Source organism: Dama dama, chromosome 24, assembly GCF_033118175.1.
Source record: "Dama dama isolate Ldn47 chromosome 24, ASM3311817v1, whole genome shotgun sequence".
Taxonomy (NCBI): Eukaryota; Metazoa; Chordata; class Mammalia; order Artiodactyla; family Cervidae; genus Dama; species Dama dama.
Window position 1 is genome coordinate 46,910,724 of NC_083704.1, and position 26,488 is coordinate 46,937,211.

Here is a 26,488-nt window from a genome sequence, read left to right on the forward strand (position 1 = left end):
ATTTAGTACAGATTAATCCAAAAGCATGTTGAGTCCGCATGTTACATATATGAAAGTAATAAAAGTCATTTATGCCTAGATCATCTATTTTAGTAAGTCCAAACATTACTGAAGAAAAGAGGAAAGTTTTGTCAGTGCACCACTACTAAGAAATACTATTTTTTATTTTCCGTCTATTTTCTCTCTAAGATAGAAGCTGAGCCAACTTAAATCAAAGTATTAGTCTTATATATTGTCTTGCCTTTCCCATTTATCCTAATTCCTCCTTCAAAATTGGGATAGATCAGATTTATTGGTTCCAGGCCAGCCAAAATAGGCAAGCCTTTTGTGCTCTGTCCAGATTCTCCACTTATTTGTCTTTTCCATGCATTTAAAGTAGCATAGAAACATATTACCATGAAAATTCAGTACTATGAAGAGAATGAATGCCTATCAGGAACACAGCTAAATCTGTCCATTTCTTGGCCCATTTCCAAATCAGAGTATATCTTAGGGAAAATGTGAGATGAATGTCCCTTTACATACTCATGAACAGTTCTGTGTATATAATCCCGGCTCATGCCATACAAAAGGAAATACATCTGAGTAAACTTGCATAAAGAAGGAAAAGGCTGTACTCTGACCTACTTACAGATGGGAAAAAAATACACTTTCAGGTAGACAAAAATACTTCTGTTGAATGTTTTAGTGATGAAATTTGTGAGCTGACAAAAACTTTTAGATGATCAACAGCACTAGCAGACAATAGAGATGGTACAGGTATATACTTTGGTTGTCAACTAAAGAGCACAGTTATTTGCATTTGCTTGCATGAGTGCTAAGTCATTTCGGTCATGTCCAACTCTTTGCGACCCCATGGATTGTAGTCACCAGGCTCCTCTGTCCACGGAATTTTTCAGGCAAGAGTACTGGAGTGGGTTGCCATTGCCTTCTCCCAGGGATCTTCTGACCCAGGGGGATCAAACTTGTGTTTCCAACATTGCAGGCAGATTCTTTACCGCTGAGCCACCAGGGAAGACCAGTCCTCATAATAGTACATCTGAAACTTTTAAGTGAAATTTACTTCCTTCTATCTTTTGAAATTATTACTTTTGTAGGTATCTACCCCTCTGCTACTAGACTTTATGCCTCTCGAGGGCACTGTCCTTCTTCTTCTTATGTGTGTATCTTATATCGTTCCTAGAAAATACCTTACACATAATAGGAGCTTAATATTTATTGAACTAATGTTATTGCAAAAGCTCACAATTTCCCCCGATGTCGTATACAAAATGGAATCCCATAGTGATCCAGAGATTCTGATCCAAAGAGTTGTAATTATACCTTTTCCCTGTAACCAGCTGGTTTTTGTTAAGGGGAATCTGTTGGTTAATAATATGTTTTAAATTCACAGTACATGTCCTTATTTTTTACTGTGAAAACATGATGGAAATGAATAAGTAAAGAGTACTTAGGTCACAGAAATCCCACTGTCAATTGTGTATAACAATTATAAGAAATTAGACTGGATTTTTTTTTTTAAGAGTTGGGAAAGATATAACACTGTCTAACAACCAGACTGAATTATTAAAAATCAATCCTAGTTCCACTAGTTCTTTCTTAAAACTAAGGCTCGAAAGATGTTTGTTCTGTGTTCTGTTTACCTTTCTCTAGAAAACTGGCTAAACTTTTATTCTCTTTTTGTCTCTGAAACAAAAATTACAAGAGTCACCACTCCATTCTGTAGTAATTCAGAGCATGAGGTATTTTTCAGGTCTCTTGCACTCTTTCCAGTTTTCTGCCTGAAGGCAAAGTTATTCAATCATATAAACATCCTCAAGGTTCCCAGGATATGGTGAAGGACAAGCTTACTCAGTAAATGTACAGCAAAGAGAGTTGCCCAGTGCCTGCAGCTCAGCCATGTTGTACTTCACAAGGACAGAAATATTCTTAAACTTCTTATTTTTCCACTTGGGACATAAAGTAAGTCCCATGGATTGATACCCAATTACCATCTTTTCTTTCCCCTATCTGGCACTCTGAACAATAAATTTCTCCTCCATCATTTATAAAGAAATAAATATATCAGAAGATCAAGTCAACATAGACAAAGAAAACGAGACCCAGGATGAATGCCAAGAAGAAATGTTTGTAAAAGATCCTTAGACACTCTGCAGTTCTTCCTTTACTACAGATAGGCAAGCTGTTTCTTAGGAGAGGTTCTTAGACCCAAGTATACCTTTCTTGAGGGCACAGTTGTCTGATAATCCCAACTGCTTTCCACAAGAAAGGTGAATCATAACATGACAGGATTAGAAATCGCAGACTCCATGTAAAAGCTTCCCAAATGCACCAAGTACAACACACTCTGCCTTCTACAGAACTCTCAAATCAGTCCAGCCTCCATTATCACCACCATTGAATTACCACAGCCACCTCAGCATTTCTGATCATTAACAATTTAATACTCTCATAATTGCCTCCCTTGCTACTATCTCCACAGACACTTCTGATATCCATAAACAATATCTGCACAAATTCAAACTCATCCCCATGCCTTCTGTTTTGTGCCATCATGACATTTCCCCCCATCAAATTTCTCAGTGACCCTTTGTTGCTTTTTAGGCAAAGATCCTGGATGGCAAGGTTTAACTTCTGGCCTGCCATTATATTCCCCAAATCTGCAGCGCCTAGAGCAGCGCCTAGCCTATGATGAGGAAGAAAGTAAGAGAGACAGAACAGTGAAAGACACACAGACAGATGAATCCTTTCTAATTAAAAAGATTCAATAAATTCTTCTCATCCAGTGTCCAACCTAAAGCAATTCTGTCTCACCTTTAAGATACTTAACATCTACTGAAATATAAACTTCACCTCAGACAGTGGTCTATATCTTGAGGTGTATGATGGCCAAACATTCAGAAGAAGCTGACCAGTTTCATCAGTCATACCAATATTTTGTTTAAAAATGCCAAACTTTGGAAAAAACAAATATTTGGTTCTATGCAGCTGTAAATGAAAGGATACTGGAATAGCTTACTGAAACAAAATGTAAGATAGTACAATCTCAGACATCAGATAATGTCTTTAAATTGTACTCTGCTTTTATTATTTTTTCTGTTTTAAGTTTACTTATTACATATTTAAATAGATGAGACAAATTAGAAAAATCTTATGACAAGTATAAGTAATTATCACATATTTTTTCTTTATATTTATTGTTTTATAGCAGGAAAATACCAAGTGAAATAGCACCATATTTCTCTTTTTTGTTATTTACCTTCATGGCCATTGATGTTTTTCGTTTGTAGTATCTCCTTTCTCAGATTTTAAAAATTAAAATTGTTTGGGCTAATTTCAGAATTAGACATTAGTAAAATGTTTTCAGCTTTTACTTTAAACTTTCCAAATGACTATATTTAGTGAGGTTCATGTCTTTTGGAAAAATACTTTCTATAATTGAAATTTTCATTTAAGAAAAATATTTCACAAAACATGCTCTATTATCTGTTGCTCTTTAACAGTAAAATTCCCATACAATATAAGGCTAAAATATTTTGATATGCCAGCATGCTAAAAGAGTAGCATTTCCCTACTTAAATAAGGTAAATTCTGTAGGTTCTTGTCTTTTTCTTCTCATGGAAATAGCTTATCAGGAAGCTAAAGCATGCAATTCCTAGATATTTTAGATAACTTCTTATGGACTTCCCTGATAGCTCAGTTGGTAAAGAATCCACCTTCAATTCAGGAGACCCTGGTTCAACTCCTGGGTCAGGAAGATCCGCTGGAGAAGGGACAGGCTACCCACTCCAGTATTCTTGGGCTTCTCTTGTGGTTCAGCTGGTAAAGAATCCACCTGCAATGCGGGAGAGCTGGGTTCAATCCTTGGGTTGGGAAGTTCCCCTAAAGAAGGGAAAGGCTACCCACTCCATTATTCTGGCTTGGAGAATTCCATGGACTGTGTAGTCCATGGGATCACAAAAAGTCAGACACAACTGAGTGACTTTCTCTCTCTTGTCTTGTATGGATCCTCTTCTTCTTTATACTTTCTTTGAAATGAATATATTTGAGCTACTATTTCCTAAATGTACTCTTATTACTCAGTGGTAAAAAATGCATGCCTTACCAAGACCAGAAACAAACATAGCAGGGCATCATAGCAAATGATTTATACCTGTTTGCATTGCTGTTTTTAGTTTTTTATTTATTATTATAGAATAAAATTGTTTGTGTGTACGTATATGTATGTATTCTTTCACTTTATTCAGAGAATACATGAACTTATTAAGAACTTGTATTCAGTAACTTATTCACTACAAGTTTCAGCTCAAAGTGATTTCCCTTTGTTCTTCTGTGTAGGATAACCACAGTGTCCAGGGTTCTCCAGGCCCAACAACTAGTCCTCCAGAGTTAACTCAGTTAACGTTAGAGAGCATGCTGGGGAAGGCTGCAAAGTGTGCAAGTAAAGGATATCTTAAAAATGCATATGCAGAAGGAAGAACTTCAGAAAACCAGAATTCCATGGCGAAGCAGATAGATATAAAAGACTTTGAAATGAGTTTTGTGCCTACACCATCCCTTTCTCCACCTGGAAGACAAGAGTACTCTCCGAAAATTCCAGATCCTATTATTAAAGCAAAGGACCTACCAGCCCATCAAGTGTCAACTTCAATAAACAAAACCTTCCTAAAGGAAATTTCAGAGGAGAAGTTGAAACCGATTGCTGAGTTATCTGTAAGCGGTTTCGTTCTGGTTTACATATGTGGGCAGTACATCCTGCTGGGTTCTGTTCTGTTCCACTTTGCACACATTTTCAGCAATATCTATTTTTCATCATTTGGTTGATCACTAATGTATTTTCTTTCCTATTTAGATGTGTTTTAGCTCAGTAACAGCAGCTGTTAAGAGTATCTTACACATCCCAGTGATAATAGAATGCCTCATCTTTTTTATGAGAAAGATAATTATCATAATAGTTATTTTTTATTTCCCAGTTACTTCTCATAATTTGAGTTATCACTGCCTGCAAATTATAAATGAAGATCTTATTTTTGAGCCAAAGGCTTGCCAGTAAAATTGACAGATTTTCAATAACAATCTCCATAAAAACATCATTATTCTGTTCACTTTCTGGTCTCTTTACAGCCGTTCCCCAAATAATAAATGATATGAGTGAAGGTTAACAGTAAAGCAGTGTCATTGAGTAAATCCCTAGGCTAGCCTGGTGACTATATTCATGTCCATCAGATTGATTTTTTTTCCTTCGTATGAGTACTTTTCTTCCTTCAATTCCCCCATAGCTGCATTTCGAAAACTAGAGAACAAATGAGGCTATACAGAAAAAATGACATTTATATTCCTTTTTTTAAGCGGTAAAGCTTTTTTTGATTTGCCATGTCCTAAGTATTCTGTATGTGTTACACTGTAACACATACATAACTTTGATTCAGTTATGTTCTAAGCATGTTATAGTGGATTACTTAGTAAGGTAATAGACATATATATCATTACCATCAACTAATATTTTTTTATTTTATATTTCTTTGGATTTTGATAGGGATTGCATTGACTGTGTAGATTACTTATGATAATGTGGACATTTTAATAATTTTAATTCTTCCAATTTGTGAGCATGGAATATCCTCCCATTTATGTGTGTTTTCTTCAACTTCTTTGAACAATGTCTTATGGTTCGAAGGTCTTTCACCTTCTTGTTTAAATTTACTTCTTTTTGTTGTGATTGTGAACGAGATTTGTTTTCTTTTTTTTTTTTTCCAGTTTTTTTTATTTATTTATTTTTTACTTTACAATATTGTATTGGTTTTGCCATACATGGACATGAATCCACCATGGGTGTACATGTGTTCCCCATCCTGAACCCCTTCCCACCTCCCTCCCCATCGGATCCATCTGGGTCATCCCAATGCACCAGCCCCAAGCACCCTGTATCATGCATTGAACCTGGACTAGCGATCTGTTTCACATATGATAATATACATGTTTCAATGCCATTCTCCAATATCATCCAGCCCTCGCCCTCTCCCATAGAATCTAAAAGACTGTTCTATACATCTGTGTCTCTTTTGCTGTCTCACATACAGGATTATCGTTACCATCTTTCTAAATTGCATATATATGCGTTAGTATAGTGTATTGGTGTTTTTCTTTCTGGCTTACTTCACTCTGTATAATAGGTTCCAGTTTCATCCACCTCATTAGAACTGATTGAAATGTATTCTTTTTAATGGCTAAGTAATATTCCATTGTGTGTATGTACCACAGCTTTCTTATCCATTCAACTGCTGATGGACATCTAGGTTGCTTCCATGTCCTGGCTATTATAAATAGTGCTGTGATGAACATTGGGGTATATGTGTCTCTTTCAATTCTGGTTTCCACGGTGTGTATCCCCAGCAGTGGGATTGCTGGGTCATATGGCAGTTCTATTTCCAGTTTTTTAAGGAATCTCCACACTGTTTTCCATAGCGGCTGTACTAGTTTGCATTCCCACCAACAGTATAAGAGGGTTCCCTTTTCTCCACACCCTCTCCAGCATTTATTGCTTGTAGACTTTTGGATAGCAGCCATCCTGACTGGCGTGTAATGGTACCTCATTGAGGTTTTGATTTGCATTTCTCTGATAATGAGTGATGTTGAGCATCTTTTCATGTGTTTGTTAGTCATCTGTATGTCTTCTTTGGAGAAATGTCTGTTTAGTTCTTTGGCCCACTTTTTGATTGGGTCGTTTATTTTTCTGGAATTGAGCTTCAGGAGTTGCTTGTATATTTTTGAGATTAATTCTTTGTCCATTGCTTCATTTGCTATTATTTTCTCCCATTCTGAAGGCTGTCTTTTCACCTTGCTTATAGTTTCCTTTGTTGTGCAGAAGCTTTTAATTTTAATTAGGTCCCATTTATTTATTTTTGCTTTTATTTCCAATATTCTGGGAGGTGGGTCATAGAGGATCCTGCTGTGGTTTATGTCGGAGAGTATTTTACCTATGTTTTCCTCTAGGAGTTTTATAGTTTCTGGTCTTATGGTTAGATCTTTAATCCATTTTGAGTTTATTTTTGTGTATGGTGTTAGAAAGTGTTCTAGTTTCATTCTTTTACAAGTGGATGACCGGTTTTCCCAGCACCACTTGTTAAAGAGATTGTCTTTTCTGCATTGTATATTCTTGCCTCCTTTGTCGAAGATAAGGTGTCCATAGGTGTGTGGATTTATCTCTGGACTTTCTGTTTTGTTCCATTGATCTATATTTCTGTCTTTGTACCAGTACCATACTGTCTTGATGACTGTGGCTTTGTAGTAGAGTCTGAAGTCAGGCAGGTTGATTCCTCCAGTTCCATTCTTCTTTCTCAAGATTGCTTTGGCTATTTGAGGTTTTTTTGTATTTCCATACAAATTGTGAAATTATTTGTTCTAGTTCTCTGAAAAATACAGTTGGTAGCTTGATAGGGATTGCATTGAATCTCTAGATTGCTTTGGTTAGTATACTCATTTTCACTATATTGATTCTTTGGATCCCTGAACACAGTATATTTCTCCATCTGTTTGTGTCCTCTTTGATTTCTTTCACCAGTGTTTTATAGTTTTCTATATATAGGTCTTTTGTTTCTTTAGGTAGATATATTCCTAAGTATTTTATTCTTTTCATTGCAATGGTGAATGAAATTGTTTCCCTAATTTCTCTTTCTGTTTTCTCATGGCTAGTGTATAGGAATGCAAGCGATTTCTGTGTGTTAATTTTATATCCTGCAACTTTACTATATTCATTGATTAGCTCTAGTAATTTTCTGGTGGAGTCTTTAGGGTTTTCTGTGTAGAGGATCATGTCATCTGCAAACAGTGAGAGCTTTACTTCTTCTTTTCCAATCTGGATTCCTTTTATTTATTTTTCTGCTCTGATTGCTGTGGCCAAAACTTCCAAAACTGTGTTGAATAGTAGTGGTGAGAGTGGGCACCCTTGTCTTGTTCCTGACTTTGGGGGAAATGCTTTCAATTTTTCACCATTGAGGATAATGTTTTTTGAGGGTTTGTCATATATAGCTTTTGTTATGTTGAGGTATGTTACTTCTCTTCTTGCTTTCTGGAGGGTTTTTATCATAAATGGATGATGAATTTTTTCAAAGGCTTTCTCTGCATCTATTGAGAAAATCATATGGTTTTTATTTTTCAATTTGTTAATGTGGTGTATTACATTGATTAATTTGCAGATATTGAAGAATGCTTGCTTCCCTGGGATAAAGCCCACTTGGTCATGATGTATGATGTGTTTAATATGTTGTTGGATTCCGTTTGCTACAATTTTGTTAAGGATTTTTGCATCTATGTTCATCAGTGATATTGGCCTGTAGTTTTCTTTTTTTGTGGCATCTTTGTCAGGTTTTGGTATTAGGGTGATGGTGGCCTCAGAGAATAAGTTTGGGAGTTTACCTTCCTCTGCATTTTCTGGAAGAGTTTGAGTAGGATAGGTGTTACCTCTTCTCTAAATTTTTGGTAGAATTCAGCTATGATGCCATCTGGTTCTGAGCTTTTGTTTGTTGGAAGATTTCTGATTACAGTTTTCAATGTCCGTGCTTGTGATGGGTCTGGTAAGATTTTCTATTTCTTCCTGGTTCAGTGTTGGAAAGTTGTACTTTTCTAAGAATTTGTCCATTTCTTCCAAGTTGTCCATTTTATTTGCATATAGTTGCTAATAGTAGTCTCTTATGATCCTTTGTATTTCTGTGTTGTCTGTTGTGATCTCTCCATTTTCATTTCTAATTTTGTTGATTTGATTTTTCTCCCTTTGTTTCTTGATGAATCTGGCTGATGGTTTGTCAATTTTATTAAACTTCTCAAAGAAGTTTTGACTTTTGGCTTCGTTGATTTTGGCTATGGTCTCTTTTGTTTCTTTTGCATTTATTTCTGCCCTAATTTTTAAGATTTCTTTTTTCTGCTAACCGTGGGGATCTTCATTTCTTCCTTTTCTAGTTGCTTTAGGTGTAGAGTTAGGTTATTTATTTGACTTTTTTCTTATTTCTTGAGGTAAGCCTGTATTGCTATGAACCTTCCCCTTAGCACTGCTTTTACAGTGTCCCGTAGGTTTGGGGTTGTTCTGTTTTCATTTTCATTCGTTTCTATGCATATTTTTATTTCTTTTTTGATTTCTTCTGTGATTTGTTGGTTATTCAGCAGCATGTTGGTCAGCCTCCATATGTTGGAATTTTTAATAGTTTTTCTCCTGTAATTGACATCTAATCTTACTGTATTGTGGTCAGAAAAGATGCTTGGAATGATTTCAATTTTTTTGAATTTACCAAGGTTAGATTTATGGCCCAGGATGTGATCTGTCCTGGAGAAGGTTCTGTGTGCACTTGAGAAAAAGGTGAAATTCATTGTTTTGGGGTGAAATGTCCTATAATATCAATTAGGTCTGACTAATCTATTGTATCATTTAAAGTTTCTGTTTCCTTGTTAATTTTCTGTTTAGTTGATCTATCCATATGTGTGAGTGGTATTAAAGTCTCCCACTATTATTGTGTTACTTTTAATTTCCCCTTTCATACTTCTTAGGATTTGTCTTACATATTGGGGTGCTCCTATGTTGGGTGCATATATATTTATAATTGCTTTATATTCTTCTTGGATTGATCCTTTGATCATTGTGTAGTGTCCATCTGTCTCTTTTCACAGCCTTTGTTTTAAAGTCTATTTTATCTGATATGAATATTGCTACTCCTGCTTTCTTTTGGTCTCTATTTGCATGGAATATCTTTTTCAGTCTGTATGTATCCCTTGTTTCGAGGTGGGTCTCTTGTAGACAACATATATAGGGGTCTTGTTTTTGTATCCATTCAGTCAGTCTTTGTATTTTGGTTGGGGCATTCAACCCATTTACATTTAAGGTAATTGTTGATAAGTATGATTCCATTGCCATTTACTCTATTGTTTTGGGTTCAAGTTTATACACCCTTTCTGTGTTTCCTGTCTGGAGAAATCCTTTAGCGTTTGTTGGAGAACTGGTTTGGTGGTGCTGAATTCTCTCAGATTTTGCTTGTCTGTAACACTTTTGATTTCTCCTTCATATTTGAATGAGATCCTTGCTGTGTACAGTAATCTGGGCTGTAGATTATTTTCTTTCATCACTTTAAGTATGTCCTGCCATACTCTTCTGGCCTGAAGAGTTTCTATTGAAAGATCAGGTGTTATCCTTATGAGAATCCCCTTGTGTGTCATTTGTTGTTTTTCCCTTGTTGCTTTTAATATTTGTTCTTTGTGTTTGATCTTTGTTACTTTGATTAATATGTGTTTTGGGGTGTTTCGCCTTGGGTTTATCCTGTTTGGGACTCTCTGGGTTTCTTGGACTTGGGTGATTATTTCTTTCCCCATTTTAGGGAAGTTTTCATCTATTATCTCTTCAAGTATTTTCTCATGGTCTTTCTCTTTGTCTTCTTCTTCTGGGACTCCTATGATTTGAATGTTGGGGCATTTAACATTGTCCCAGAGGTCTCTGAGGTTGTCCTCATTTCTTTTAATTCCTTTTTCCTCTCTGTTTCCTTTATTTCTAACATTCTATCTTCTACCTCACTTACCCTGTCTTCTGCCTCCGTTATTCTTTGTTGGTTCCCTCCAGAGTGTTTTTGATCTCATTTATTGCATTATTCATTATATATTGACTCTTTTTTTATTTCTTGTAGGTCCTTGTTGAACCTTTCTTGCATCTTCCCTATCCTTCTCTACAGGGTATTTATCTGTAACTCCAATTTGTTTTCAAGATTTTGGATCATTTACACTATCATTATTCAGAATTCTTTATCAGGTAGATTCCCTATCTCTTCCTCTTTTATTTGTTTTGGTGCACATTTATCCTGTTCCTTTACCTGCTGAGTATTTCTCTGCATTTTCATCTTGGTTATATTGCTGTGTTTGGGGTGGCCTTACACAAGAGAAGACTCAACACATGGATATCACCAGATGGTCAACACTGAAATCAGATTGATTATATTCTTTGCAGCCAAAGATGGAGAAACTCTATACAGTCAGCAAAAACAAGACCAGGAGCTGACTGTTACTCAGGTCATGAACTCCTTATTGCCAAATTCAGACTAAAATTGAAGAAAGTAGGGAAAACCACTAGACCATTCAGGTATGACCTAAATCAAATCCTATATGATTATATAGTGGAAGTGAGAAATAGATTTAAGGATTAGATCTGATAGACAGAGTGCCTGATGAACTATGGACAGAGATTCATGACATTGTACAGGAGACTGGGAGCAAGACCATCCCCAAGAAAAAGAAATGCAAAAAAGCAAAATGTCTGTCTGAGGAGGCCTTACAAATAGCTGTGAGAAGAAGGGAAGCGAAAAGCAAACGAGAAAAGGAAAGATGTTCCCATTTGAGTGCAGAGTTCCAAAGAATATCAAGGAGAGATAAGAAAGCCTTCCTCAGCAATCAGTGCAAAGAAATAGAGGAAAACAACAGAATGGGAAAGACTACAGATCTCTTCAAGAAAGTTAGAGATACCAAGGGAACATTGCATGAAAAGATGGACTTGACAAAGGACAGAAATGGTATGGACCTAACAGAAGCAGAAGATATTAAGAAGAGGTGTCAAGAATACACAGAAGAACTCTACAGAACGGATCTTCATGACCCAGATAACCACGATGGTGTGATCACTCACCTAGAGCCAGACATCCTGGAATATGAAGTCAAGTGGGCCTTAGAAAGTGTTACTATGAACGAAGCTAGTGGAGCGTGATGGAATTCCAGGTGAGCTATTTCAAATCCTGAAAGATGATGCTGTGAAAGTGCTGTACTCAATATGCCAGCAAGTTTTCCAGCAGTGGCCACAGGACTGGAAAAGGTCAGTTTTCATTCCAATCCCAAAGAAAGGCAGTGCCAAAGAATGCTCAAACTGCCACATAATTGCACTCATCTCACACGCTAGTAATGCTCAAAATTCTCCAAGCCAGGCTTCAGCAATATGTGAACCATGAACTTCCAGATGTTTAAGCTTGTTTTAGAAAAGGCAGAGGAACCAGAGATCAAATTGCCAACATCCACTGGATCATCAAAAAAGCAAGAGAGTTCCAGAAAAACATCTATTTCTGCTTTATTGACTACACCAAAGCCTTTGACTATGTGGATCACAATAAACTGTGGAAAACTCTGAAAGAGATGGGCATACCAGACCACCTGACCTGCCTCTTGAGAAACCTGTATGCAGGTCAGGAAGCAACAGTTAGAACTGGACATGGAACAACAGACTGGTTCCAAATAGGAGAAGGAGCATGTCAAGGCTGTATATTGTCACCCTGCTTATTTAACTTACATGCAGAGTACATCATGAGAAACTCTGGGCTGGATGAAGCACAAGCTGGAATCAAGACTGCCCGGAGAAATATCAATAACCTCAGATATGCAGATGACACCACCCTTTTGGCAGAAAGTGAAGAACTAAAGAGCCTCTTGATGAAAGTGAAAGAGGAAAGTGAAAAAGTTGGCTTAAAGCCCAACATTCAGAAAACTAAGATCATGGCATCTGGTCCCATCACTTCATGGGAAATAGATGGGGAAACAGTGGCTGACTTTATTTTTCTGGGCTCCAAAATCACTGCAGATGGTGATTGCAGCCATGAAATTAAAAGATGCTTACTCCTTGGAAGGAAAGTTATGAACAACCTAGATAGTGTATTGAAAAGCAGAGACATTACTTTGCCAAGAAAGGTCCATCTAGTCAAGACTATGGTTTTTCCAGTAGTCATGTATGGATGTGAGAGTTGGACCATAAAGAAAGCTGAGCACCGAAGCTGAGCACTGATTCTTTTGAACTGTGATGTTGGAGAAGACTGTTGAGAGTCCCTTGGACTGTGAGGAGATCCAACCAGTCCATCCTAAAGGAGATCAGTCCTGGGTGTTCATTGGAAGGGCTGATGCTAAAGCTGAAACTCCAATACTTTGGCCACCTCATGAGAAGAGTTGACTCATTGGAAAAGACCCTGATGCTGGGAGGGATTGGGGGCAGGAGGAGAAGACAACAGAGGATGAGATGGTTGGATGGCATCACCGACCTGATGGACATGAGTTTGAGTAAACTCTGGGAGTTTGTGATGGACAGGGAGGCCTGGCGTGCTGCGATTCATGGGGTGGCAAAGAGTCGGACACGGCTGAGCGACTGAACTGAACTGAACTTCTGTATTCTTGCAGTTGGTGGTTCTTTTTTATTGTGGCAGTTTCTCGCTTTGGATGAGGTTGGACGGGTGGCTTGTCAAGGTTTCCTGGTTAGGGAAGCTTGTTGCGGTGTTCTGTTGGGCGAAGCTGGATTTCTTCTCTCTGGAGTGCAATGAAGTGTCCAGTAATGAGTTTTGAGATGTCAGTGGGTTTGGTGTGACTTTGGGCAGCCTGTATATTGAAGCTCAGGCCTGTGTTCCTGTGTGGCTGGAGGATTTGCGTGGTATGTCTTGCTCTGGAGCTTGTTGGCCGTTGGGTAGTGCTTGCTTTCAGTGTAGGTATGGAGGCGTTTGATGAGCTCCTATTGATTAATGTTCCCTGGAGTCAGGAGTTCTCTGGTGTTCTCAGGATTTGGACTTAAGCCTCCTGCCTCTGGTTTTCAGTCTTATTCTTACAGTAGCCTCAAGACTTCTCCATCTATACAGCACTGATGATAAAACATCTAGGTTAAGGATGAAAAGTTTCTCCACAGTGAGGGACACCTGGAGAGGTACACAGAGTTACATGGAGAAGAGAAGAGGGAGGAGGGAGGTAGAGGTGACCAGGAGGAGAAGAAGGGGAATCAAAAGGGGAGAGAGCAAGCTAGCGAGCAATCACTTCCCTATGTGCCTCCACAGTCTGGATCCCTCAGAGATGTTCATGGAGTTACACAGAGAAGAGAAGAGGGAGGAAGGAGACAGAGGTGGCCAGGAGGATAAAAGGGGGAATCAAAAGGAGAGAGACAGATCCAGCCAGTAATCAGTTCCCTAAGTGTTCTCCACAGCCTGGAACACACAAAGAGATTCACAGAGTTAGGTTGAGAAGAAAAGGGGCAGGGGGAGATAGAGGCGACCTGGTGGAGAAAAAGGAGAGTCAAAAGGGGGAGAGAGCAATCAGGCCAGTGATCCAGCTCCCAAGTAAAAATGGGTACTGAAGATTGGGTTCTTAAAGGTACAAAGTTGATAACAAATACCAAAAAGCAAAGATTAAAAATCTAGAGTAGAGGTTAGATTCTCAAAAATACAATATTAAAAAAAATAGTCACAAAAATTATATATATATATGAAATTTGCTTTAAAAATAGGGTCCTAAAAATAAAATAAAAATAGGGTCCTTTTTTTTGGCCAAGTAATAGTAGGTTATAAAAATGAAAATTAAAGGAGTAATGGGGACTTAAAAATAAAATCTTTTTTTTTTAATTTTTTTAAATTTGAAAAATGATAATAGTAAAAATATATCTAAGACTTTCTCTGGAGCTGTTGCGGACAGTGTGGGGTCAGTTCATTTTCAGATAGTTCCTTGGTCTTGCTTGTACTTCTCAAGGTCTATAGGCCCCTTCCTATGTAGTCGATGCTAACTACAGGGTTTTAATCAATTGCACCTGTCACTTCCAAAGCAGTTCCCTCTGTTCATTTTAGCTTCTTCTGTTTGCTGGTCTCTTCAGTGTCCAGTTTCTGCCCTGACACAGGGGCACAGTGGTGGTCACTTTTTTTAAGGCTCGCTTGTTCAGTCGAGCTTTGGGGAGGGAGGAACACTGCAAAGAAATCTCACTGGCGTGGGCTCACAGTGATTCAACCACACTGGGTTTGCCCTGCTCATGGCGTGTGTGCTTTCCCCGTCTACACTGCTCAGACTCCAGGTTGCTCTGCCTGGAACTGTCTGATGCGGGCCCTGGTTTGCATGCCCTTCCCAGGTCTAAGCCGCTCAGGTTCAGGTTCTCGGGTACTCCACAAAGGTGCAGACTTGATTGGGCCTGCATTTTGTGCCCATCCCAGGTCCGAGCAGCTCAGGTGACCAGGTGCTTGGCGAGCACAGTCACCCTCAGTTGGGGGGTGTGTCTTATCGCCTCCCCCGTCCCAGCCGCTCGGTTTTCTAGGTGTACAATGGGCACGCCTTCTCAGGTGTGCCATGTGTCTCTTCTGGGGATCTGATCTCTGGCTGTGACGCTCCTGGCGGATGTCAACCATCCAGAATCCCAAGAAGTCTTGGTTAGCAACAAAGTCTGCTTGCAGTTTGGTGTAGGATGCCCGTCTGGGGCCGTGATTGCCCCTTTCCAGCTCTGGCTGCCCTCACCTCCCTGTCTCCGGCGGGGGATGGGCCAGTCCACAGCCAGCTAGCTCTGCTCAGTCCTTTGTTCTGTGAGCTGGCCTGGCAGTGTCTTAGTAAAGTAAGTAAAGTCGCTCAGTCGTATCCGACTCTTTGAGACCCCATGGACTGTAGCCTACCAGACTCCTCTATCCTTGGGATTTTCCAGGCAAGAGTACTGGAGTGGGTTGCCATTTCCTTCTCCAGGGGATCTTCCCCATCCAGGGATCGAACCCAGGTCTCCAACATTGCAGACAGATGCTTTACCGTCTGAGCCACCAGGAAGCCCAGTATTTCTTTGAGCTCCGTTTTTGGCCCAGGGCAGGGGGGGAGCAAGAATACTAGAGTGGGTTGCCATTCCCATCTCCAGGAGATCTTCCTGACCCAGGGATTGAACCCGGGTGTCCCGCATTGTAGGCAGATGCTTTACCATCTGAGCCACCAGGGAAGAGGGCTTTTCTCAGCATAGTTATCCCAGAGTCTGGGTTGCTATCTCAACCTAGTTCACTCAGATTGCCCTCAGGGCACTCAGGCTTGGCCCTTACCCTAAGCACCTCCCTGTCCCTCCCTGGCTTGCTAGTGGGGGATGCGAGCGTCTGGGAGCAGCCCCGCTGGGAGTTGCTGTTAGGCACGTAAACTGGGGTTTTAATTTATTTATTTTTCCTCCCAGTTATTTTGTCCTCTGAGATTCCAAGGCTTACCACAGACCCGCTGGAGAGTGTTTCCTGGTGTTTGGAAACTTTTTTAAGGCTCCCTTCCCAGGACGGATCTCCGTCCCTACCTCTTTTGTCTCTCTTTTTATCTTTTATATTTTTTCCTACCTCCTTTTGAAGACAATGGGCTGCCTTTCTGGGTGCCTGATGTTCTCTGCCAGTATTCAGAAGTTGTTCTGTGGAATTTGCTCAGCGTTCAAATGTTCTTTTGATGAATTTGTGGGGGAGAAAGTGGTCTCCCCATCCTGTTCCTCTGCCATCTTAGGACTGCCCTCTAGGATTGTTTTCTTAATATTTCTTTCTTCTAGCTCATTGTTAGCATGTAGAAATGCAATTGATTTTTTTTGTACATTGATTTTTTTACCCTGCAACTGTACTGTATGTTTTATTATTTCTAATGGGTTTTTTTTTGTGTGTGTGTGAAATCTCAAGGTCTTCCTGTATATAAAAGGGTTCCAAAATCACTGTGGATGATGACTGCAGCCATGAAATTAAAACACTCTTGCTCCTTGGGAGAAAAGCTATAACAAACCTAGACAGTGTATTAAAAATCAGAGACATCACTTTGCCAACAAAGGTCCATATATCCAAAGCTGTGGTTTTTCCAGTAGTCATATATAGATGTGAGAGTTAAACCATAAAGAAGGCTGAGTGCCAAAGAATTGATGCTTTCAAACTGTGGTGCTGGAGAACACTCTTGAGAGTCTCTTGGACATCAAGGAGATCGAACCAGTCAGTCCTACAAGAAATCAACCCTGAATATTCACTGGAAGGACTGATGCTGAAGCTAAAACTCCAATAATTTGGCCACCTGATGCAAAGAGCCGACTCAATGGAAATGACTGTGGTGCTGGGAAACATTGAAGGCAAAAGGAGACAGGGAGGCAGAGGATGAGATGGTTAGATAGCATCACTGACTCAATGGACATGAATTTGAACAAACTCCAGGAGATCATGAAGGGCAGGAAAGCCTGATCTACTGCAGTCCATGGGGTCAAAAAGAGTCAGACATAGCGACTAAGCAACAGCAACAAATATATAAAAGCATGTCATCCGTAGATAGTGACAGTTTTGCTCCTTTATTTCCAATTGGAATGCCTTGTATTTCATTTTATTGCTTAATTACTCTGGCTAGGCCTTCCAGTACTACGTTGAATAAGAGTGGTGAGAGTAGTCATCCTTGAGCATCTTGTCTTTTTCCTGAATTTAGAGGGGTAGCTTTCAGTTTTTCACCATTGAGTATGATGTTAGCTGAGTTTGTCATATATGACTTGAATTATGTCAAAGTACTTTTTTTATATATACCTACTTTATTGAATAAAGTTTTTATCAGAAATGGTTGTTGAGCTTGGGAGCCTCCGACCCAAATGAACTGTAAGTACCTGTCCACTTAGCAAAGTATACTGGCTGAAAGATAGTGCTCTCTGACGATACCACGGAGTAATGAAAGTAGGAAAGGGACCAAGGTTTGGAGAGAGAGCAGGAGACTTTCCCTCACCCATTATCTTAAGAAGCTTTTCGGATAAGACAGTTCTCAGAATCCACTTGGGAGACCCTTCTTAGAGCTGCTCAGTGCAGATTGCAAACACAAGCCTGACAGGTCTGTGTTCCACACGAGAGCCCTCTGAGACATTCCTCTTCCATTTGACAGAGCAATCACTTCACTGGAAATAAAGAGAAGAGGAGCTTTATCTTTTTTTGAGGGGATAAAGACACAAAGGAACTACTTCCCTTTTGTGCACAGAGGTTTGACCTCAGTGTCAAAATTCAAGCTAATAAAATTTACTCTCTATCAGCCCACAATCTGTGACTCATGTTTGTGAGTGTGATAATCTCAGTTTAACAGGACATAAAATTTTTGAAGGCGTAGGCATTCTACCCCATTGCAAAGTGAATTTACAGTGGGAATGAAGGGTTCTTCCAGAGAACCTTGTTTTTTAAAAAAGAACTTCATGGTCCTAGTGAGAGGATTCTAATAATTGACATTCTCCCCGCTTGATGTTTGCTGCTAAAAATCTATGAAAACTAATTTCCTCAAGAATGTCGTGTGCTTACTAACTCTACAAAGGAATTTTTCTTCAGATCCCAGAAAACCACAGAGTAATTTAGAAAAATAAATAAATAACTGCTTTACTGAGATTTAATTCACACAATATAGACGTCAACATTTTTCTTAAAATGTTTACAGAATTGTATAACCATCAGTACTATCTAATTTTAGATCATTTCATCACCCCAAAAGAAACTCCATACCCATTAACAGTCACTCCTCATACCTCCTTCCCCCCAAATTTCTGGCAACCATTAATCTACTTTTTGTCACTATGGATTTGCCTATTCTGGACATTTCACTTAAATATAATCATATGATATGCAACCTTTTACATCTGACTTCCTTAATTTAGCATACTGTTTTCAAGGTCCCATCTATGTTGCAACATTTCATCCCTTTTTGTGCAGGAATGATAAATCACTATATGGATATACCCTGTTTATTTGTCCATCTGCTGATGGACAGTTGGTTGTTTCCACTTTTTGGCTCTTATGAATTGATGCTAGTATGAACATTCATGTCAGAGTTTTTGTGTGGACATATGTTTTCAGTCCTCTTGGGTATATAGCTAGGATTAGAATTGCTAGGTCATAAGGAACTTTACATTGTGACTAACTGCCAAACTGTTTACCAAAGTGTCTCTACCATTTTACAATTCCATTAGCAATAGGGCAATTTCTTCACATCATAATCAACACTTCTTATTGTCTGTCTTTCTTATTTAAGCCATACTAGTGTGTGTGAAGTGGTATCTCAATTGTAGCTTTTGTTTTCATTTCTCTAATGACTAAACATTAAGCAGCAGTTAGAACTGGACATGGAACAACAGACTGGTTCCAAATAGGAAAAGGAGTACATCAAGGCTGTATATGGTCACCCTGCTTATTTAACTTACATGCAGAGTACATCATGAGAAATGCTGGGCTGGAAGAAGCACAAGCTGGAATCAAGACTGCCGGGAGAAATATCAATAACCTCAGATGTGCAGATGACACCACCCTTATGGCAGAAAGTGAAGAGGAACTAAAGAGCCTCTTGATGAAAGTGAAAGAGGAGAGTGAAAAAGTTGGCTTAAAGCCCAACATTCAGAAAACTAAGATCATGGCATCTGGTCCCATCACCTCATGGGAAATAGATGGGGAGACAGTGGAAACAGTGTCAGACTTTATTTTTTTGGGCTCCAAAATCACTGCAGATGGTGACTACAGCCATGAAATTAAAAGACGCTTACTCTTGGAAAGTTGTGACCAACCTAGATAGCATATTAAAAAGCAGAGACATTACTTTGCCAACAAAGGTCCGTCTGGTCAAGACTATGGTTTTTCCAGTGGTCATGTATGGATGTGAGAGTTGGACTGTGAAGAAAGCTGAGCGCTGAAGAATTGATGCTTTTGAACTGTGGTGTTGGAGAAGACTGTTGAGAGTCCTTTGGACTGCAAGGAGATCCAACCAGTCCATCCTAAAGGAGATCAGTCCTGGGTTCATTGGAAGGACTGATGCTGAAGCTGAAACTCCTGTACTTTGGCCACCTCATGCGAAGAGTTGACTCAGTGGAAGAGACCCTGATGCTGGGAGGGATGGGGGCAGGAGGAGAAGGGGACGACAGAGGATGAGGTGGTTGGATGGCATCACCGACTCGATGGACATGAGTTTAGGTGGACTCCGGGAGTTGGCGATGGACAGGGAGGCCTGGTGTGCTACGGTTCATGGGATGGCAAAGAGTCGGACACGACTGTGCGACTGAACCGAACTGAACTGAATGACTAAACATATTGAGCATCTTTTCATGTGCTCATTAGCCATTTGTGTATCTCCTTTAGAGAAATATCTATTCAAATACTTTACCTATATTTTAATTGGATTTTTTTGTCTTTCTGTTGTATAGTTGTAAGAGTTTAGATACAAGTTCTTTGTCAGATATATGCTATGCAAATATTTTATCCCAGTCTGTAGGTTGTCTTTTCATTTCTTGATGGTGTCTTTTGAAGGTCAAAAGATTTCAGTTTTTATAAAGTCTAGTTTATCTGTTTTTTCCTTCTGTTGCTTGTGCTTTTGGAATTACATTTAAGAAATCGTTGCCTTATCCAAAGTCGCAAAAATGTACTCCTGTTTCCGTTTCATTCTATGATAGATTTTGAGTTAATTTTTGTATATAGTGGGAAATAGATATTCACCTATAGTTTTTTTTTTTGCATGTTTGTATTCAGTTGTGTCAGCACCATTGGTTGAAGAACTATCCTTTCTCTATTGAATTGTCTCACACCCTTTCTAAAAGTCAGTTGACCATACATGTAAGGATATATTTCTGACCTCTCAGTTCTATTTTATTTATTGTATGTCTGTCATTATGCAGTACCACACTGCCTTAATTCCTGTAGTTCTGTAGTATAGTTTTGAAGTCAGTAAGCACTTCATTCTTTCTTATCTTGATTGTTTTTGCCATGCTGGTTTCCTTGCATTTTAATATGAATTTGCAGATCAGCTTCTCAGTTTCTGCAAAAAAAGGCAGCTGGGGTTTTGGTAGGAACTTCCTTTAATCCTTAGGTCAATTTGAGGAATATTTCAATTTTACAGTCTTTCAATCTTCAGTCTTTTAGTCCATTGAATGTTTTTCCATTTCTTTGAGTGTTTAATTTCTTTCAGCAATGTTTTATAGTTTTCAGTGTGCAAGTCTTGCACTTCTCTTGTTAAGTTTACCCCTTTCTTATTCTTTTTGATGTAATTGTGAATGTAATTTTTTCTTAATTTCATTTTTTTATTTGTTCATTGCTAGTGTATAGAAATACAATTGATCTTGCAACCTTGCTGAACATTTATTAGTTCTAATAGTGTTTTTGTGAATTCTTTAAGATTTTCTATGTATGAAATCATGTCACTATAAATAGAGATAATTCTATTTCCACTCCAATATGGAGGGTTTTATTATTGTTGTTATTATTATTATTATTTAAACATAGTTTGTTTACAAGATGCCTATCTCTGCTGTACCAGAAAGTGACTCAGTTATATACATTGATACATTCTCTTTCATTATGGTTTATCACAGGATATTGAGTATAGTTCTGTGTGCTATACATTAATGGATATTTTTTTATTTCTTCTTCTTATTTAATTGCATCCACAGATGGATTTAATTTCAATGAAAACGTCTTTTTCTTTCAATGTATATAAGATTTAGTACTTAATAGAGTGGCCTCAATATTGAATTCTAACACAGACATGATGTATTCAAAAAGGCTTAGAAATATTCTTTTGGTATGACTCATAAGAAATGTGCTTGATACAAGAACATTTTGAGAATTATCATGGAACTAGAAATCCATTTAATATTAATGTGAATGCAGGTGTGAAATTAACCTTTGCTGGCTAGCATTATAGTCCATATATGTACAGTACTGACATATATGGGGGTTTCTGCCACTGAAGCTCGGTTTCTAAAATACAGGGCCTCCAGGGAATGGGATATACTTATTCTGGTTCTACTTCTGAATAAGTAAGAGCTTCTGTTCTGCTGAGAGCCTGTCAAATCAGATGTTCTCCTAGCTGCTAGAGATACACTGACCAAGAAAGGTGAGGCCTTTCTCCTCAGGGAGCTTATATCTGTTGAAAAATACAGACAACAAGTAAACAAGTACATAAAATGATTCTAAACTATGGTAAAGACTTGGGAAAGAAAAAACAGGGTGATCGAGTGGTGGTTTGGGCAGAATTGTGAGTACTCTACCTAGTATCTGCCTGAGTGAGTGACATTTGAACTGAGATTGTTTAAGATGAAGGTAGCCATGCAAAGAACCAGGGGCTAATGTTTTAGTCATCAGGTTTAGTAGGTTCAAAGCTCCTGAAATGAGCATCATTGAGGAATAAAAGAAGCCCCTGTAGCTGGGACATAAGGGCAGGTGGAAATTAGAAGAAGATGAGAGCAGAGAGGTAAATAGGCCCAGATCATACAAAGTCAGGAAGGACATGGTGAGGAGAGTGGCCCTCATTCCAAATGCAGTGGTAAGTCTTTGAAGGCTTTTAAGCAAGGCAATGACATTTATATTCAAAGTCTCCCTTGGCTTCCTCCAGAGTGGATGCAGTAGGGCAGACGTAGAAGCAGCGAGGGCAGTTGAGGCAGTACTCTTGATAGTTCAGAGTGGAGAGGAAGAGAAGTAGCAGATTACTGGAATAATTGGCTGTAGGACTGATAGGATGTAAGAAAAAGGAAACAGAATCTAGGATGAAACTTAAGTTTGGAACTTGAACAGTCAGATAGTTGTGTCATTTACTGGACTGTAGCAGATTGAATGTATCTGAGCCATCAACTTAGGCATCAAGGTACCTCAATCAGGAACTGTAAGTGGACATCTCGTCGAAAATCTGTGCTCTCTGAAAGTGCTGATGTGAAAAAACTTTATGACAACAGGAAAAGGCTCTTACAGAAGGAGGTGCAGGAAAATTGTCTTCCTAGTCCCCTGATAAGGAAGAGTACTAGTAATTCTAAAGAACACTTACTGAAATTGATTTGCTAACTGCTTGGTAAACTTCTTTCTGGCAATGTGTTATTCATATCTTAATAGAGTTCTCGATTATTAAGTTCAAATATTTTTAATTAAGAAAGAAATGCAGCCCTCTGGGTAATATTGCGATCATATTTATAGCTGGTAATTAAACTTTTCCACATGTATAACTGCATTCAAATAATTTTGAATGAATCATTTTAAACCTGCAGATGTCATTGTGTGCATCTTAAATAAACAAGACATGTATAGCAATCTTTGTGGTTCCAGAAAAAGTCAGAGTTTACTGAAGAATTATTTCATAAGAAAGACAAACTATACTACCAATTACAAATTCAGGTATTTTCTTTTTTTAAAAAAATGCTTGACTTTATTATAGAGAAAACATTGTAAAATGAATCATATATAATGAACTTAATTTTCACATTTCCATTTTTGAAAATCAGAACTGAATTATGGAAATCACTTTTTAAAAAAGATATTTTAGGCTGTGATATAATGTTAGCAAATTTTTCTTTTAATTTTCAAGTCATTTTTTTGATAATAAAAAAGGATTAGTTGCCTCCCTGATAACTTGAGCCCCAGTATTGGAGCAGTGAATACTATCTATATCTAAAAATATCATATATTTTTAAAATTATAACAGTTTGCTCTTCAGTGCAATTTATGCTCAGAAAACTTAGAAGAAAACAAATTTGTAAGTTATTTTAGAGTTCTACAGGCATTATTCCATTACATAAATATTTACGTTTTCTAAGGTACTCTTTGCTCAAAGTGAAACCATCTGTCTCTCTTTGAATTTGTCATTCAAGTATGCAACTTGCAGTTGTCTTTCCAACAATACCACATTGTTTGAAGAATTCATAAGTGTCTTTCTGACCCATGACTTCCTTCAGCTACAGCAGTATTCCAGTGTTCCAAAACACCTGTCTTGGGGGCAGGTAACTCTGTATATCATACATCATCCTGGCCCAATTGTGCAGACTCTCTTAGGGGTAACTCTCCCTCCTGCAGCAGTTTCCCCATAGGTACCCGCTGACCTTATGCTGCCCTGAGCCTTCCCCCTTGCAGCCTTTAAGACCTTCCCCAAACAGGGCTCTATGTGATATCTACCCACATTTTCATTCTTCAAAATGGGTAAATCAGGAGCAGGGGACACCATGGTTCAGAGCCCCCGCTCAAATCAGCCAGACTTGATTTGAGTCCTAGCTTTGCTTTTTTTTAGTTATGTGACCCTGGACACATTTCTTAACCTTTTTGTACCTTGGTTATGTCATGTGTAAATTTGGAAAAGATAACAATATTTATTCCACGGGGTTGTTTTAAGTATTAAATGAGATAGTACATGAAGACACTTTGCCCATAATCCAACAGGGTATTTTCTTGTATTTATTTCTGAGTAGTTAGAACCTTTCAAAGTCAATCAAATTCTCAAAACTAATTATTGAGATTGTTCAACAAGTGATGACTGTTTGTGCCTCTTGTCCTCTGCTTATAGTTGAATCAAGTGTTAACATATGAGCAAATTAACTCCACCAGGTAACGTGTTGGTATTTTTTCAGGGATGCACTGAAGAGAGAAAAGTTTAGAAGCGGGATGTGGTGTCTCTCCAGTCCTTCCCTAGAGGCCACCTCGGTGTGCCTGCCGCGTTCCCAGAGCTGAATTGGAGATGCGTAGCTTCGTGATTGATAGAACAAATTGAACTTGGGCAGGACTAGTAGCATTTCATAAACCATAGTGTTATCCATGGGAAGAAAGTTTCATTTATTAAATTGGACATTCCTGCCAATTTATAGTCTTTGGGAAAAGAGTCTGATGTTTGATGTTTTGTTGAAACTGCACTCTTTCCTTGTCTCAAAAAAAAAAAGGTCATTATCTCAGTCTTATCTGTCAATGTATTGCCGAGGATATTGCTGAAGCTACAGAATTTGGTGATTAAATAACATTTGTGTCACCAGTAGAAGTGTTTGAATTAGACATAGAAATTTCCCAGGTGGAACGCATTTCTAGCCTTCTGCCTTCTTTTTGAATATTTTTCAGTCTGACTGATATGTAGTGTGGTTTGTTTATTTCACTTTCTTTGTATCTATTGTCTAATTTAGTTGTTCACCAGGGCAGAATGGTCTAGAGTAGATGTACGTTAAAATAATTTAAAACAGAATTACAGTTAAGATCCAGGTGATGATATGGAATTGCAAAAGTTATTAGGATATGTTTATATCTCCATTTATGAGTAAATATGCCATTTACTTTGATAAAGAGGAGCAGTTTCAAATTATCAAATGTTTCAGAAGTTGTAGCTAGAAAGTCTTGACAAAAATTGAGACTATCAGAAGTATGAATCAATGAGAAGACATTAGTGGTTTAACCAACACACTTGGCATTTCATTGTCAGTTTTCCAATATTCTAATGCTAAGGGTTAGATAACATCCTACTAGTTAACGTGTTTATGGAAGAAATCCATCTTCTTTGATGTCTTGGTTTTCCTAATCTAAAGAGGAGCAAATTAAATACATTTGTCATTTTCCTACTGTATGCAACAGATACTAGGCTATTTTCTAAGTGCATTGAGATCGAGGTCTTTGATCTCAATCAGTCAGACTTGATTTGAGTCCTAGCTTTGCTTCTTTTTAGTTATGTGACCCAGACATATTTCTTAACCTCTTTGAACCTTGGTTATGTCCTGTGTAAATTTGGAAAAAAATAGCAATATTTATTCCTCAGGGTTGTTAAGTATTAAATGAGTGCATGTAGAACACTTCGCCCATAACCCAGCAGGGTGGCCTTAAAGATCAGGAGTACTTGCCATGCGCCAGGTTCTACAAGGTGTCCCACATTATCTCCAGTCTCCATCTTCCCCCTTGAGAGGACTGACTTATTTGACAGACAAGGAAGGAGAGAGATTTGGCTAGTTCACATATAAGTGACAAGGCAGAGTATCAAACCCAGGAATTCTGGTCAGAAAAGCCTGTAACTCCCTCCGCTCTGGACCATCACCCCTAGTTAAAGACCACTGAAAAAATTCTGTGATCAGGTGGCAACTTAACTTCTATTGCCACTTAAAGCTTTATAGTATTTTAATGTGCAGATACTGCAGATGTTGGTTTATCTGTCGTTACTGTTTTACAACCAGATGTATATTCTAAACAGTTCAAACTTATTTAAAGCTGTCATCTTCCGATTCCAGAAGCATCCGTTGTATTACCTCTGCTATTTTCATCTCTATAAGCAATCTTATTGTTTTCCTCTTGAGTCTTTAAATAATTGCTAAACTACCGTTTATTGAATGACTTTATACTTGTTCAATGTACAAAGCTACAATCACCTTATAGATGGCATATCCTTGGGCATAATATAAAACCTCCTTAATTTGCTGTTAGTAGATTCCTTCTAGTCTATTATTGTTAAAACTTAGAAGTTAAATCCTGGAAAATTAAAAGCTGTCTATCAGTTGTTTAAGGTTAATAAGAGTTCAGCTGTGTTTGTCAGAGATTTCTTTATGAAAATTAGCGAGCTGACTACCAAGGCAGAAATGTACGGAAGTATATTTCTTTTTAGGTCATGTATTAAAAGACTGTTCTATACAAATGGAGCACATGAATATAAAGATTTTTTTTCTTTAAGTCCTTTCATGCCAAACAAAAGAGAGAGGAGAGCCACATATACAAAATCGAAAGTTATCTCTTTGCAAGGAATTTTACCACTGTTGGATTTAATTACCCAAGAATTCTTTACCTGAGACATTTCGGGAGATTAGGTATTCCTGAATAATGAAGTATGGATTGAGTGTCTCCAGGTCACATGCCAAAATGTTTGTGACAGACATTTCAGAGGCATCGTTGAGTTTGGTTATGCCTATGTCCATGTGAATGCTGTTAACATAAAACATGATCTAGGTTCAGACCAGTTGGTTCTTTTGGATAGCCTGACTCTTGATTTACACTGTGCAAGTTGACAC

At 38.3% G+C, this 26,488-nt stretch overlaps 1 protein-coding gene across 9 annotated transcripts in view; it reads left to right on the forward strand.

Annotated features, from left to right (window-relative positions):
• The window catches only part of CFAP20DC (CFAP20 domain containing), a 264,689-nt gene that overhangs the window by 159,864 nt on the left and 78,337 nt on the right, over positions 1 to 26,488 (forward strand). For 7 of the 9 annotated variants that reach the window (XM_061128207.1, XM_061128199.1, XM_061128203.1 and 4 more), the window contains one exon: positions 4,339 to 4,713. The exons of the other annotated variants lie outside the window; for them this stretch is intronic. In XM_061128207.1, the coding sequence (XP_060984190.1) occupies positions 4,339 to 4,713 (375 nt within the window). The remainder of the gene's footprint in view (positions 1 to 4,338; positions 4,714 to 26,488) is intronic. 9 annotated transcript variants of the gene reach the window in all.